The 13,754-nt window shown below is 53.7% G+C and overlaps 2 protein-coding genes across 19 annotated transcripts in view; one reads left to right on the forward strand and one right to left on the reverse strand.

Annotated features, from left to right (window-relative positions):
• Nucleotides 1–222: 222 nt before the first annotated feature.
• On the reverse strand, nucleotides 223–11,639 carry STOML1 (stomatin like 1). 5 transcript variants are annotated; one of them, XM_008015949.3, is made up of 7 exons: nucleotides 11,545–11,639; nucleotides 7,340–7,446; nucleotides 6,100–6,249; nucleotides 5,591–5,794; nucleotides 2,311–2,506; nucleotides 1,679–1,891; nucleotides 223–1,150 (listed from the first exon to the last, which is right to left on the reverse strand). In XM_008015949.3, the coding sequence occupies exons 3-7, from the start codon at nucleotides 6,226–6,228 to the stop codon at nucleotides 957–959; spliced, it is 936 nt and encodes a 311-aa protein (XP_008014140.1). In that variant the 5' UTR covers nucleotides 6,229–6,249; nucleotides 7,340–7,446; nucleotides 11,545–11,639; the 3' UTR covers nucleotides 223–956. The 5 variants fall into 5 exon arrangements, with proteins under 5 accessions (XP_008014140.1, XP_008014142.1, XP_008014136.1 ...); XM_008015951.3 differs by having other exon boundaries at nucleotides 1,679–1,888; nucleotides 11,545–11,616; XM_008015945.3 differs by lacking the exon at nucleotides 11,545–11,639 and adding an exon at nucleotides 9,074–9,272.
• A 43-nt stretch (nucleotides 11,640–11,682) lies between these two features.
• The window catches only part of PML (PML nuclear body scaffold), a 54,116-nt gene continuing 52,044 nt past the window's right edge, over nucleotides 11,683–13,754 (forward strand). For 12 of the 14 annotated variants that reach the window (XM_008015938.3, XM_008015940.3, XM_008015942.3 and 9 more), the window contains exon 1: nucleotides 11,706–11,934. In XM_008015938.3, the coding sequence (XP_008014129.1) occupies nucleotides 11,806–11,934 (129 nt within the window). In that variant the 5' untranslated portion in view covers nucleotides 11,706–11,805. Of the gene's footprint in view, nucleotides 11,935–13,754 lie in introns of all 14 variants that reach the window. The other 2 variants (XM_008015933.3, XM_008015934.3) reach the window with 1 other exon arrangement.

Here is a 13,754-nt window from a genome sequence, read left to right on the forward strand (position 1 = left end):
TGAACCTGTACCCCACTACAAAGAGGAACAGATAACTCCCCACCCAGTGCCATCCCTGCTTCCAGGGGCTTTGAGACACTCAGGAGAAAGAGCTTCAAATATTGTGAGGGTCTGTTTATGTCAGCCACCAGGACGTCAATCCCTGCCTGGGCTGGCAGCAGGGACCTCGTGGACCCTCCTAGCTCACCCCATGCCCCCAGGAGCTCCGCTTGGCTTCTTCTCTTTTATACATTGTAAACACCACATTTATTTGTCTGAGGTTTACAAACCTCTGGTAAGAAGCACAGAACGCAGGGCTCTACTTCATGCTGCCCTGGGCCCCAGCTCGCCAGGCATGCAGGACGGAGCTGGCAGATGAGTCAGATATCTTTGGGAGCAGTGCCAGGGGAGCAGCAGGCCCTGCTCCTTCCCATGTCCACTCCCGCTAGCCTGGGCCTGGACTGCAGCCAGGAAGGCAGGCCAGCCAGGATCCCCAGGTAACTTCGCCACAGGGACCTCTTCTTGGAGGCTGCCTTCCCATCCCTCCCCATCCCTCTCCAATCACTGCAGAGCTTAGAGCCTGGACCACATGCTTGGTCCCTCACACAAGGTCCAAACCAGCTGCTGTCAGGCTGTTTCTGTGGGTCCTGCCTCTTCAGTCAGGAAGCCAGCAAGGTAGGGCCTGGCAGGGCGGGCCTGGCTTACCTCCTGGCATCACACCGTGTACCCAGCTCAGGGCTGGGCACTCAGCTGGGGACCAGGATGGACAAAAGCTTGTCCAGAGAACCACTGTAGGGGAGAAGTACATGGCAGCCAGACTCAGTCTCCCCCAGCCTCCATCCATGGGCTCTTGGCTGGGCCTGAAACTTGTTAGGGCCTCAACTCTCGGTGGTACAGATGAACACTTCCTCCTCCAAGAGGACCCTCGGGCTTGGTGCCAGGCTTGGGACTGGGCTATGGAAAGTCAACCAAGGCTGCTACTTCAGGGCCCTGAGGACAGCCTCCAGCTTCATGGCCACGGCCAGGTCGCCCTTCACCTTCAGCCGTCCGCTCATGTAGGCCCCCAGGGGCCGTAGCTCTCTGCACAGCAGGGCCCGCAGGTCTGCCTCGGCCATCTCTACCACCACATCAGGGATGCCATCAGGCACCCCGTGTCCCACTCTTCCTTGTCCTGTGGGGGAAAAGAAAACCGAGTGTCAGTAGGGAGATGGAGGAACATGAAGGAGAGCTATGGGGATGGGAGGGGCTGGCATTTCCCATTGGGAGGAGAGTACTGGTTCAGAGTTCGGGTTCTAATACCCTGGGTTTGAGTCTTATTGGCCGTGTGAACTCTTGGAGCCTCAGTTTCCAAATCTGTGATGATAATCCCTTTACAGATGACAATTCCTAAAGCATAAGCTCATGGGGAGAAGTCGGTGAGATAATGCACAAAAAGTACTTGGCACAGAGCCTGACAGGCAGCAGGCCTGTAACATGGGCAGGCCTCTTGGTATTGGAAGCCTGGCTGTGATGTCCTGCGGATGGTCGGGAGACCAGGGCATAGATAATGCCTGGAAATGGTGTCTGAGCCCCTGCCTGCCATGGGTTCACTCCAAATTATTAGCAGGAGCAGGGGGCAGTCTATAAGAGCACCACTGGGGTGGGTAACATGCAACCTAGCAAGCTGGATGGGAAGGAGAGGCAGGGAGGGCAGCGGCACCTGTAGTGAGGTCCAGGAAGTAGGCGCTCTGGGTGCCGCTGGGCAGGACGACATTGAACTGGTAGCAGGCCCCGACTTGGTTGACCAGGGCCTCAGACAGGAAGGGCTGTAGAGCAGTCAGCAGCCCCTCCGCCAGAGGCTGCTTCGGACTGGGCCTGGCACCGACTTGAGGGGCAGGTGGCTCAACTTCACTCACCATCTCCACAGTGTCTGCTGGGGATAGCCAACAGGGTTGGGGAAGGAGGCAGAGAGGAGGTCATCGCATTGCCAAGGTCAGGACCACTCATTGTCTCCTCTTACATCCCCTTCCGGCCTTTGTTCAACTTCCTGCCCTACCGGAAAGGTGCCCCTGAGCTTTCAGCCTAAACTACAAACTCAGTTTCTAAACTACTCCAGCCTCAGATATAAAACTCTTTCCAGCTGCCCTTCTGGTGCTGTCGCCTCCTCCCACGGAGCCTGCCAATGGCCTCTACACACTCAGACACCTGGCCTTCTCTCGCTGCCTGGGCTGTGGTCAGCGTGGGCTGAACATCTGTGCAGGGTGTGTATGCACAGAGCTGCTGGGATAGCGAGCAGTCTGTGCTGGCACCAAGCTGATAAGCACCCCCGGCCTCCTCCCCAGGGCTCCTCACCTGGCCCCGGGGACGGGGCACCTCCTGCCACTGAGTTCATGCTTCCTCCCAGGAAGTGCAGGGCCAGCTGCTGGAGGGTGCTGTCCAGGTTGGGCCCAGTTGGGCTGTCCTGGGGCGGCTGGAGCACGGCCTCCACTGCCAGCTCCACTCGGTCTACCTCCAGCCCCCAAGCCCTGGTCACATCGTTGATCTCCAGCTGGAGGACAGGGTGGGGAGAAATGTAATTCATTCAACAAACCTTTCCTGAGCACCTTCTTTGGGCAGACTATGTGGCTGTGCACGGACATGGAGGCACCACACCACCCTTGAGACGCTCCTAGCCTGGGAAACAGGCAGAGGGCAATGACCACTCAAGTTGTGGTAAGTGCCAAGACAGAAGCAAGGCTGGTGGTGAGCCCCCAGCAGAGGAGGGTGGTGCCAGCAGGAGGGAGTCCTCAGGTGGAAGAGGACCTTGCCAGGCAATAGGAACAGCATGTGCAAAACCCCAGACAAGAAAACCTGGCATGTTCATGGAGCTGCGAGGAATGAGAGTTCCATTTAGCTGGACCCTCACATGTGGGCTGAGGACTGGAGACAGCTAAGGGGTCAGAGGTGGGGTATTTCTGCTTACTTGGATTTATTCTGAAGCAACAAAGAGCCCCAGAGAAGAGTTTGAGCAGGGAGGTGACAGAGCAGACTTGCTTTAAGGCAAGATCCTCCTGGCTGCTGTGGAAGCTGGATTTTAGGAGGCTGAGGGGAGGGATGGAGACCAAGTAAGACATTGTTTCAAAATACAGCCAAGGAATGATGCAGCTCTGGTGAGGGTGGAGGGCAGCTGTGAAGCCAAGATCCACTGAAGAAGGCATGCCTCTATCAACTCTACTAAGCCATAACAGGGCACTAGAGAAGTGCAAGCACCAGGTTAGGGGCTGCCTTGATGTGCAATGATACAAGAGGGGGCAGGAGTGGGGAGGAGTCAGGCTTCTGAATGGATGAGTGTGGCATTCACTAGAGAGGACAAACGGGGTGGGAAGGGAGGGTTGGCAACCTTTTTTTTTTTTTTTTTTTTTTTTTTAACTATTGTAAGCTTGAAGTGTCTGTGGGGCAGTCAACTGTCCAGTAGGCCGCTGGAGAAATGGCCCACGGTACAGAAGCATCAGGGTTAGGGCAGGTCATTGTGAATAATCAGCGTCCACAGGCAGCAGACAGCCCAGATGGATGAGCTCTTCCAGGGATGTCACAGATGAAAAGAGGCCAGTGATGAAACCCTGGAAACTCAAGGGCAGGAGAACAAGTGGCAGTAACCAGGGGTAACAGGGAAGGAGGAAATGCAGGGGGTTCTGGGGACTGGGGGCTGGGTCAACCATGTCAAATGCTGCCACCAGGTGATGTAAGGGAAGGGCTGAGAGGTGCCCACTGGGCTGGCATGTGGGAGGTCATGGTGATGTTCGCCAGCGCTGACTCAGGAGCCCAAGGAGGTCAAGACGAAGGATGTCGGGGCAGGGGTTGGGGGCATGGATGAAAGTCTTGCAGAAGAAAAGGGGAGAAAGGGAGTGGGAGCTAGAGGGCACTGGGGCAAAGGGAGGGTACATTTCTACACAGAAAGGAGAAGTAACAGAGAAAGAGTGCATGGAGTGGAGGGAAGGCATCCTGGGGCAGCAGGGGGCCCAGAGCACTGCGCAGTACAGGGATGAGCCTCAGAGAGGGGAGACAGCCAGGAAAAGAGGCAGGAAAGCAGCACAGAGGCAGGTGGGTTTGAAGGGGTGAAACCGGAGGAAGCAGAGTGCTCATCCTAGTCTTTCTCCTGAGTGTTAGGAGGCAAGGCCTGCTGCAGAGAGCAATGGGCAGTGGTGGGGGCTGGAGGGCAGTGAAGGGCCGAGGCAGCTGGCCTGGACCTCTGGCAGGTAAGGAGTGGTAACTGGCTAAGGAGGGTCCAGCAGGTGAGAAGTGGGGACTCTGATTTCTCTAGAAGAAAATCAGGCATGTGAATAAGTGTACACCTGAACCAGGGCCTGAGGCCGGTGTGCTGGACTTCCTGAGGTTCTGTCTCAACCACAGGCACAGATCTCACTCTACCAGGTGCCCACTCAGTCTGGGAAATGGGGCCTAAATGACTCTTACATCCTCGTGTGGGAATGGCTTCCCCAAACTGCCTCTATCACATCAAAGAAATGTGCAACAAGACAGATCAATTTTCTCTTCCTAAAGGTGAATAACATGGGACATGGTTTTATGAATAAAAGTTGTTATCCACTTGTTATCTGAGTTGTGTTAGATCAAGCACTGGATTGAGGGGAGCTGGTGGGATGGAAGCAGGTGGTCTGGCTATGACTCAGCTCTGCCCTTGACCATAGCTCTCAAAGGCAAGTCAAATTATTTCTTAGACTTAGTTTCCTCCCTCCAAAATAAAACCATAGTACTGACTTGCAGCAAAAACGTGAAGCTCAGACACGCTGGGCCAGACAAAAGGACTTTGTAAACCATAAGCTGCTAAGCACGTAACAGCTATTGTTAGGACCTCAAATAGTATTTCCTCAGGGATTTCACCTCGCTGCTTGCAGTGGGACCTCCAGGACTGGCATTTATCCCACTCCCCTGCCTGTCCTCTAACCTCGATTCCCCAGGGCAAAGCAGGGCCAAGAGGAATGGGGAGAAACTTCACCTACATTCCCCCGTCAGGACACAAGAGGAAGCACAAGTTGAGTGTGGCTGCAGGGAACATGCCTCTGCCTGTGTATTTATTTCTACCCCATCTTGTAGCAGAAGACATTTAAGGCAAACTCTAGTATATACATGGAGAAGAGGCAGGAAAAAGATCCAAATGTCCTCATGTATCTTTGTTCTGTTCCAAACAAGGAAACCAAAATCACAAGCACGCACACACTGCATGGTGAGCCTGGAATTCACCAGCAGGTGACTGGGCTGGGAGGGTCCCTGCTCCTTTACCCACCTGCCTGCCCCATGAGTCAGGCCCGGAATGAGAGCTGCAGAGGCCAGCATCATCATGGCAGAGCAGTGAGGGGTAAAAACTCAGCAGTCAGGGGCAGACCCCAAGAATGTCTGCCGGGGCCACTTCCTCTTCTCAGGGACAAGTTTGCCCAAGATCGTTATGGTCTATGCCCACCTGCCATTCCTCAACTCATGGCCCCACCCAGGCACTGGCTCTTCAGAGGTGGTTACACTTTTGGGACATATGGTAAACTGAGGCCCAGAGTAGTCTGACGCTTTGCTCAAAGTGACCTGGCAGGTGGAGCCAGGCCGGTGCCACTCCCCATGCTTCATCTTGTGAGGGGCTGCCTACCAGAAGCTGGTCGCTGATCTTGAGCTTCTCCATCTGGATCTCCCGCAGCGGCCTCTTGAGCAGGGCCTTGGTCATGGCGTTCTGGGCCGTCATGCGTGTGGCTGTGTTCAGGTCTTTCACAGTCATCACCGACAGCACCGGGTCCCAGATGCGAAACTGGACGTCGGCTCCCACGGACAGCACAGCCCCGTCCTTAGAGGCCAGCTGTTGGGGGAGGCCATGAGAGAGAGACACTGGAGGGGCTGGGGGTGCAGGGAGGTCAGGCCCACTGGGGCCACCCAGCTTGACCTACCTGCTTGGCAGCTAGCTCCTCAAGGACAAATGGTGTCCCCAAGTATGTAGGGTTAGGTGTATGAAGCAAGGATGTCCTCCCAGCCTCCATCAACTTTCTGGTCTCTTCTTCCCCCTTCCCCCCTCAGCTGGTGACTCACAGGCCAAGGTCCTGGCACCATAGTACATTCTGGACAGGCCCCCAATTCCTCTGTCAAGGCAGCTGAGAAGACCCTCACCTTGCAGGGAGGGACGTTGAAGGCTCGTGTCCTCAGATCCACCCTCTGAAAGGAGTCAATGAAGGGCAAGAGCAGAACCATGCCAGGTCCCTGGGGGGTACGGATCCGGCCCAGGCGAAACACGATCATCCGCTCATAGGTGGGCACGATCTGTCCACAATGGCAAGGGAAAGAGTTGAAAGTGGTTAGCCAAGGCTGGCCAATGCCGTCTGCCTAAGTCCCTTCCTCACTTCTCTCCTCCTCACCTGGGTCACAGTTAGGTATCCCTAGCTCTGTTTTCAGATTAGAAAACCAAGGCTCACGGAAGCTAAGTTACTTGCTCAAAAATTGCATAGCCCTAAGTGAAACAGGGAAGACGTGAATGCAGTTCTGAATAACTCCAAAGGCCATGTGTCTTAACCACTGCACTGTATTGACTTGATCCTTAGAGAAACTTTTCATCTCTATGGTCTGAAGCTAGACATGACTCATACCAGGAAACTGTCTGTCCTTGGATTAGTTAGGAGAAAAGGCTGGGCTGCCCTAACAGCACCCCTGGGCAAAGGGCTTTGTCAACTTTAGGTCCCTGGACCTCTTAGGGAGGTAGTGATGTCCAAATTGAGAAACGAAGGCCCAGAGAGGCAAAGCAACCCACTCAAGGTCACACAGCATTTGTTTCTGTGGCAGTTTTAGAACTAGGATCTGGGGCCATTTAAGGACTCCCTGGCAGACCACACCAAACCCAGTGATTTTCTAGAGAGGGACTGTTGCCTAGGGTTACACAAAGGGCAAGGCCTCCTTGGGCTTCCACCTTCCCCACAGCTTTCACGTGTGATGCTGAACTACAGCTCCATGACTCATCCTTTTCCCACTGTACCACCTCTTATTGAAAATGAGGCCTGAATTCCTATTATGCATTACCTGCTGGGCTAAGTTGGGTGTTTTCATTTCTAATTTATTCTAACCCAAAGAGAAGATAATTTGGCAAAGACATCTGTGTGCACCTTAAAGCCAGTGTCCAGATCCCAGGACTTAGGAGTTTGGGTCTTGTTTCTACCCCCTACTGGCTCCCAGTATGACTTTAGACAAGCCCAAGCCTTAGTTTCCTCCCCTGAACAATGTGAATGAATGATTCTTGCCTAGCCCATTTCGCAAAGGGGTAATATTTAGGGAGACGGGATAGAGGATAGGCAAATTTATTAATCAATGCCAAAGCTCTGTGTGGCCCAACCACCCTGGGGGCTGACCCAGCCAGCCTTACCTTTAGGGCAAACCAGCCGGAAATGGGGAAGGTGACCAACAGCAGCAAGAACCCCAGGAAACTGATGAGGCCATGACAGAGGCAGGAGGGCCAGCTCTGGGGTGCATCTGCAGGTGAGAGCAGAGGTGGTCAACTGGACCTGCCATGACAGCTGCAAGTAGAGTGAACTTGGGCAAGTGTACCTTATGCCCATCTTCCCCTCGAGAGGCTCCTTCCTTCTCAGGGCTCTCAGTCTGGCTCCTTGCCTAATATCCCCATATCTTTGGGCAGCTGCGAGTTAGGATCTGTTCCCTCCTCCCATACATCAACACTCATTTGTCCCAAGTCCAACAACCCTCACAAGGCCTTATTCTCTGCTAGGCAACAGTCATCAATCTCAGAATCCAGTCCAGGTGATGATGCTCTCCTCACTGGACTAAGTAGGGGTCAATCTTCTCGTTTAATTTATATTGCCTACTCATACCTGGCATGCAGCCAGGAGCACCTGGGCATCTGTAAACATGCACTGAATATTGCTGGCAAAACACATTCCTCCTATACCATTAGCCCCAGAAGTATGCTTTCCAGGAGTCCTTATGAAGATGATGCCTTAGCCTACAGGGATAGAGCATAAATAGCTTATCAACAGGAGCCATAAATGAGGAATAAGATTATTATTTTCTATTCCTCACCCTACTTTAATGCCTTAATGACCATTTAAAAACGTCTATTTCATGAGATCGTGCCACTGCACTCCAGCCTGGGGGACAGAGCGAGACTGCTTCAAAAACAAAACAAAACAACAAAACAACAAAAAACAAAAAAAACTACCTATTTAAATTCAAGAAAATTGTTAGGGGTCGGGGTCAGGGGCAGGGCTAGAAAGATGAGGCTTATCCAAGCCAAATGTCCTGGCCCCTGGAGAACCAGGATGGGAGCGCAGCCAAGACAGCTCCAGAATCTGGGATGAGGTTATTTGCTGCTTTCCTTCCCCCAACCCTGGACAGGAAGCAGTCAAGAGCCCCTACTTCATTCTTCAAGGAAGCCCTGCCCTCTGGGCTAGGTCCCAGAGCACTGAGGCTCCACTTTGTGCCTGGCTCTGATCCTCCAGGCCTCTCAAGAGAATTCTGGATACGGAGAGCTTTCAGGACAGGAAGGCCAGGGAGGGATCAAATCCAAGGTTAGGCGGTCAGGCTGAACAGTGTGGGATCTGGCCTCTAGGCCAAAGGAGCCACAGAAGACTTTGAGGGCAAGACAGAGGCAGGGCAGATCCAACAGGCAGCTGAGGACCTGTCTTTTTGGCCTGCACATCCAGGAGATGCTTAGTTCCCGGGCTTCTAGAGGTGCCCCCTAGGGTGAAAATTCTTCCATTTCTTGGCAGCAGGTGCCTTTAGGGTGCTGGTGGCCTCCTCTGCCTAGACCTCGGTCTCTTCTACGCGAAATAGAAAGCTGAAACGTGTTCCCAGGCCTAAAGGGCTGATAAGAACCGAGGACAAATGTGGTGAGGTGAGGTTTTGGAAGATAGGAGCAACGCTGGCTGGCTCCGGGGCCACCGCCCCGTGACCCTGGGGAGGGCGTATCAGCGCTAGCACCAGGCGTCGGGTCCAGACCCCTCTCCACATCGTATCCCTTTCTCAGTCCCCCCTCGTAGGGTGCGATGACGCCGGGCCGGCCGACTCCTCGGAGGCAGAGATTTCGGGCCTGGGGGTTGCCGGCCGGTCCCCCCCGGGTCCGCCGTGCCGGGCGGCCACTCACCGGCCCCCGTCCCCACGCCGCCCCGCTCCGGGGACAAGCAGCCCTTCTGCGAGCCCAGAAAGCCAAAGCTCGACTGCTGGAAGCGGTCAAAATCCCCCAGGGGCAGCGCCCGGTACCCAGACCTGCCCAGCATGGCTTTTGACAGGAGACACGCCCCGCACCCCACACGGCGCCCTCCCTGACCAGCGGGCCCTACGCGGCCCCGCCCTGCTGGCTGCTGCTTCCGGTTTCACCCACGCTGCCACCCGCGGCAGCGGCGGGCGCAGGAGGAGGAGACTGGCCGGGACCCGCTCCCCGCCGTCGTATGGCGCCCCCAGTGCTGGGAGGACCAAACTGCAGCCGAGGGCCAGGGGGTGTGATCGGTGTTCCCGGGAGCACGCTGGGGTCATCGCCTCCTCCGGTCTTCTACTCAGCCTTAGAAAAGCTGGAGGGGAAGCTGGGCACGGTGGCTCACGCCTATGATCCATCAGTTTGGGAGACTCAGGCAGGAGGATCGCTTGAGGCCAGGAATTCAGGACCAGCCTGAGCAATATAGTGAGAGCCTATCTCTACAAAAAATTTTGAAAAATTAGCCTGGCGTGGGGATGCCTGCCTGTGGTCCCAGCCACTTGGGAGGCTGAGGCAGGAGGATCTCTTGAGTCCAGGAGTTTGAGGCTGCAGTGAGCTATGATCGTGCCACTGCATTGCAGCCAGAGAGAGAGAGCAAGATCTCATCAGGGTTTACATGAAGCGAATCTTCTCCAGGATCAAGGACATGCTATTATCAGCCTTCTCAGCACTCCTTGCACACTGGAGGCAGGGCATGTCATATCTGCACTTTGGGTTTCTCTGGGACATAGTCTGCAAATTATTCCTCTTTGTGAACCCACAGCCCAGCAAGCAGGGACTGGCATAGGGCAGATCTCAGTACTTATTTGTTAAGTAATGGCCTAGCCAGGTCACCGTGATCAAGGTGGAGTAGGAAGGCCTGAACTTTGGCACAAAAAGAAAGAAGTTTCACATGCAGACCTCGGGGAGCATGGAAGTGTAAGGAAGAAGGGGCTAGCACAGAGCCACATGAGGGCAGGGGCCCCAGAGCACCACAGAGGTGAGGCCCTCAGTCCTGCAGGTCTAGAAACAGCATGCCCCTTGATCTAGGTAGCTGAAATTAACTGGCCTCTCCAGGGCTTGAGAAAACCTGAATGCAACTTGCGAATTTACTTTGAGAAGTGTTAACTTCCAACAGAACTCTGGTGTAGTCTGGGAGCAGGCTATCTTTCAAAGCAAGCAAATAAATGAATAAAGCTTCCCCAGCTCTGCCTCCTCAGCCAATCGCCTCTGGCCTCCAAAGCCCCGTCCTGCCATAGCCCACTTCCAGGTCCCTTGTGCAGATGGCTGCCCACCATATTTGGCTTTCATGGACTGATTCTCTAAAGGCCTGGGAGTACTGACCAGGCTGGAGGGATGGGCAGGCTCCTGAGGCCTCTTACAGTCCCTAGGAAGTTGGGTATCCACCCAACCCTTGACCTCCAGCCCGCATACTATAAGGTTTACAAGAGCCAGGCCCTATCATCATCCTTTCTAGTCTGTTTCTAAGTTGGAACAGAGTACAGAATGGGTACACAGGAGCCAGCACAGTGGTTGCGATGGTTTAAGTTTGAAGCCAGGGGCACTGGCCCAGTGAGGTCACCTGGAGCTGTGCCCTTTTCCCCTCACCAGCTGGGAGTCCACTGGTGAAGACCTAGCTGGCTCTCCCCTCTCCCTCTTCACACCCGCTCTCCAGCTCTCCCCCTCCCTCCTGCCCCCACCACCTCAGATCCACCAGCCTTTCCAGCTGTCACTCAAGGCGTCACCCTGCTCCCTCACCTCCAGTCACTGGCTTCCCAGGATCTCTGACTCAAGACCCTCCTCTGCATCCCACAGCCACTGTCCTAGACCAGGGTACGTGCCCCTAGGTTGTTAGAGTGACTGTCCCATCATGCACAGCTGATCATGTTGTTCCCTGGTTCCAAATCGTTCACCAACTTCCCATCACTCCCAGAACTGGTCCCGTCTCCTTAGCTAGGATCTTGTCCCAGCACACTCCTTGGGCATCATTTCTCATGAATTCCCTCTTAAATCTGAAAACGGCCAAAACTAGTTCCCAAAAAGGCTTTCGTGTTTCAAACTTCCATGCCTTTTGCAAGAGCTATCTTTTGTGTTTCCAGTGTCCCCTGGACCCCACCACCTACAGCCCTGAATCCCTAGTGAATTCCCACTGCTTTTTCAGGTCCCAGATGAGGGCCCTCCTTTCCAGAATGTCTCCGTTTGCAAGCTTGCTCTTCCATTACATCTAGGGCTCTTAGAAAGCAGGGGCTGCGCGTGGCTCATCTTTGTGCGCCCAGCTCCCGGCAGGGGGTGGCACGAAGCAGTGCCAGTGTGAACTGATGAATGGATCAAACCCGGGGGCGGGGCTGCCCCCCTGCAGCTCTGCCCTGCCTCTCCCGTTTTACCGTAAGTCAGCAGTAGGTCTGCGGCTCCCCGCCTCTCCTTCCTCCCCGCTCTGGGCGTGTCTTTAAAACCCACAGTCGGCCTCTCTGCCCCTAGAACCGCCCCCAGCTTCTGTCTCACTTCCTCTCCAGAGGCGGGCCCTGAGCTGGCACCTCCCCTTTCGGACAGCTCAAGGGGCTCAGCCAACTGACTCACGCCTCCCCTTTAGTTTCTTTTCACGCCCTCCAAGATCTAAACCGAGAATCGAAACTAAGCTGAGGTCCATGGAGCCTGCACCCGCCCGATCTCCGAGGCCCCAGCAGGATCCCGCCCGGCCCCACGCGCCCACCATGCCTCCCCCCGAGACCCCCTCTGAAGGCCGTCAGCCCAGCCCCAGCCACAGCCCTACAGAGGTACTATTGGGTTAGGGGATGATGGGGTTACGCTTTGTTGGTTTGCTGTGGTGGGGAGAGTGGGGAAGAGAGGGTCTAACGGAGGATTTGGTCAAGTACGCTAGAGAGTGACACAAAGCGGGAAGACCAGACACCAGGGTCCTGGGGCACGGGAGGGTAGGATAGAGTAGAAAAGAGGACCCGGAGGAGTTGGGGCGGCCTCGCTGGGCTGCGGTTTCTCCACTGAGCAGCTGGGCAAGGTGATAAGGGTCAGTGGCCTCCGGGCCTGGGCCCTTCCGCCCACCTTCGAGCCCCTGCCTCAACCCTGCCTCAGATGCAGGACCACAGATTAGGGAGGATGGAGGTGGTAGCCCTGTTGCGCTGGCCTGGAGCCAGGAGCATGTCCCAGGCACAGCAAAACTAAAACCAACTTCCCAGATCCGAGGTGAGAAACTGTGGCTCAGACTGAAGAGGTATCTTTGCCAAGGCCTCCCAGCTCATGTGGTTTCTGCTTAAGGAAGCCTCCCTAACAAACCCTTCTCTTGCCACACCTGTCCTGCCTACCTCCCACCTCCACCCCCAAAGGAACTACTTGGGTTTCTTGTTCTGCTGCCTTCCAGGCCCTTTTGCTCCCCTTCATGAAAGTACAGAGGACACCGTATTACAGTAACTTTTATAAGCATTATTACAACTAAGAATAACATTACTTAACAATACTAGCTAACATTTATGAGCACTTCAAATGTACCAGGTACTGTATTAAGCACTTTGTTTTTTTTGTTGTTTGTTTTGCTTTGTTTTTTGTTTGTTTATCTGTTTGTTTTTGAGATGGCGTCTTGCACTGTCGCCCAGGCTGGAGTGCAATGGTGAGATCTCTGCTCACTGCAACCTCCTCCTTCCGGGTTGACGTGATTCTCCTGCCTCAGCCTCCTGAGTAGCTGGGATTACAGGCCACACCACCATACCTGGCTGATTTTTATATTTTTAGTAGAGATGGGGTTTCACTATGTTGGCCAGATTGGTGTCTAACTTCTGACCTCGTGATCTGCCCACCTCGGCCTCCCAAAGTGCTGGGATTACAGGCGTCAGCCACCATGCCTGGACTGCTTTTGTATTTTAAAAATTGTGGTAAAATATACGTAATGGATAAGCTCCTATGTTAACCATTTCTAAGTGTAACGTTCAGTGGCATTAAGTAGATTCACAATATTGTGTAACCATCACCACCATCTATTTTCAGAACTTTTTAATTACTCCAGAAACTCTGTACCCTTTAAGCCATAGGGGAGGGAAAGATGGCTTCCCTCCACCCTTCTAGTTTCCTTGGCTGGGCTATGATTTAAATAGTCATAAAATAGATTAACAGGGGGAAAACCCATATTTAATTACATATGTATACTCAGGAGTCCCACAAAGTATGAGACTCAAAGAAAGGTCAGATGATTGAAGCCTATATAACATCCTGATCTACATACAGAAAAGAGCTTGGAGCTTCTGGGTGGTGATGATGACACAAGTTATGGGAGGGTGAGGAGAGGAGCTGTTGTCTTGCTATGTAGATAAAAAGTTCTTAGATAATAAGAGTTGTCTGGAACAGCCCTCTTTTAATATAGATCATTTTACTAATGTAGATTTTCTTTAGGATGCAAATGCCTTTCTGTTTTACAAAAGGAGAGCTTTTCAGAGCTATTCCTGTATCAGCAGTTTCTCAGAATAACCAGCTTAAAATATGCCAACGAAGTATATTTCAAGGGTGGCATATTCTGGCCTCCTGCAGTCATATTTTGAAGTGGTGTGTCCTGAGTCTCAGTAAAGCAATAGCTCCTCATTTTCTCCTTTCC

The sequence above is a fragment of the Chlorocebus sabaeus genome, chromosome 26 (assembly GCF_047675955.1).
Source record: "Chlorocebus sabaeus isolate Y175 chromosome 26, mChlSab1.0.hap1, whole genome shotgun sequence".
NCBI lineage: Eukaryota > Metazoa > Chordata > Mammalia > Primates > Cercopithecidae > Chlorocebus > Chlorocebus sabaeus.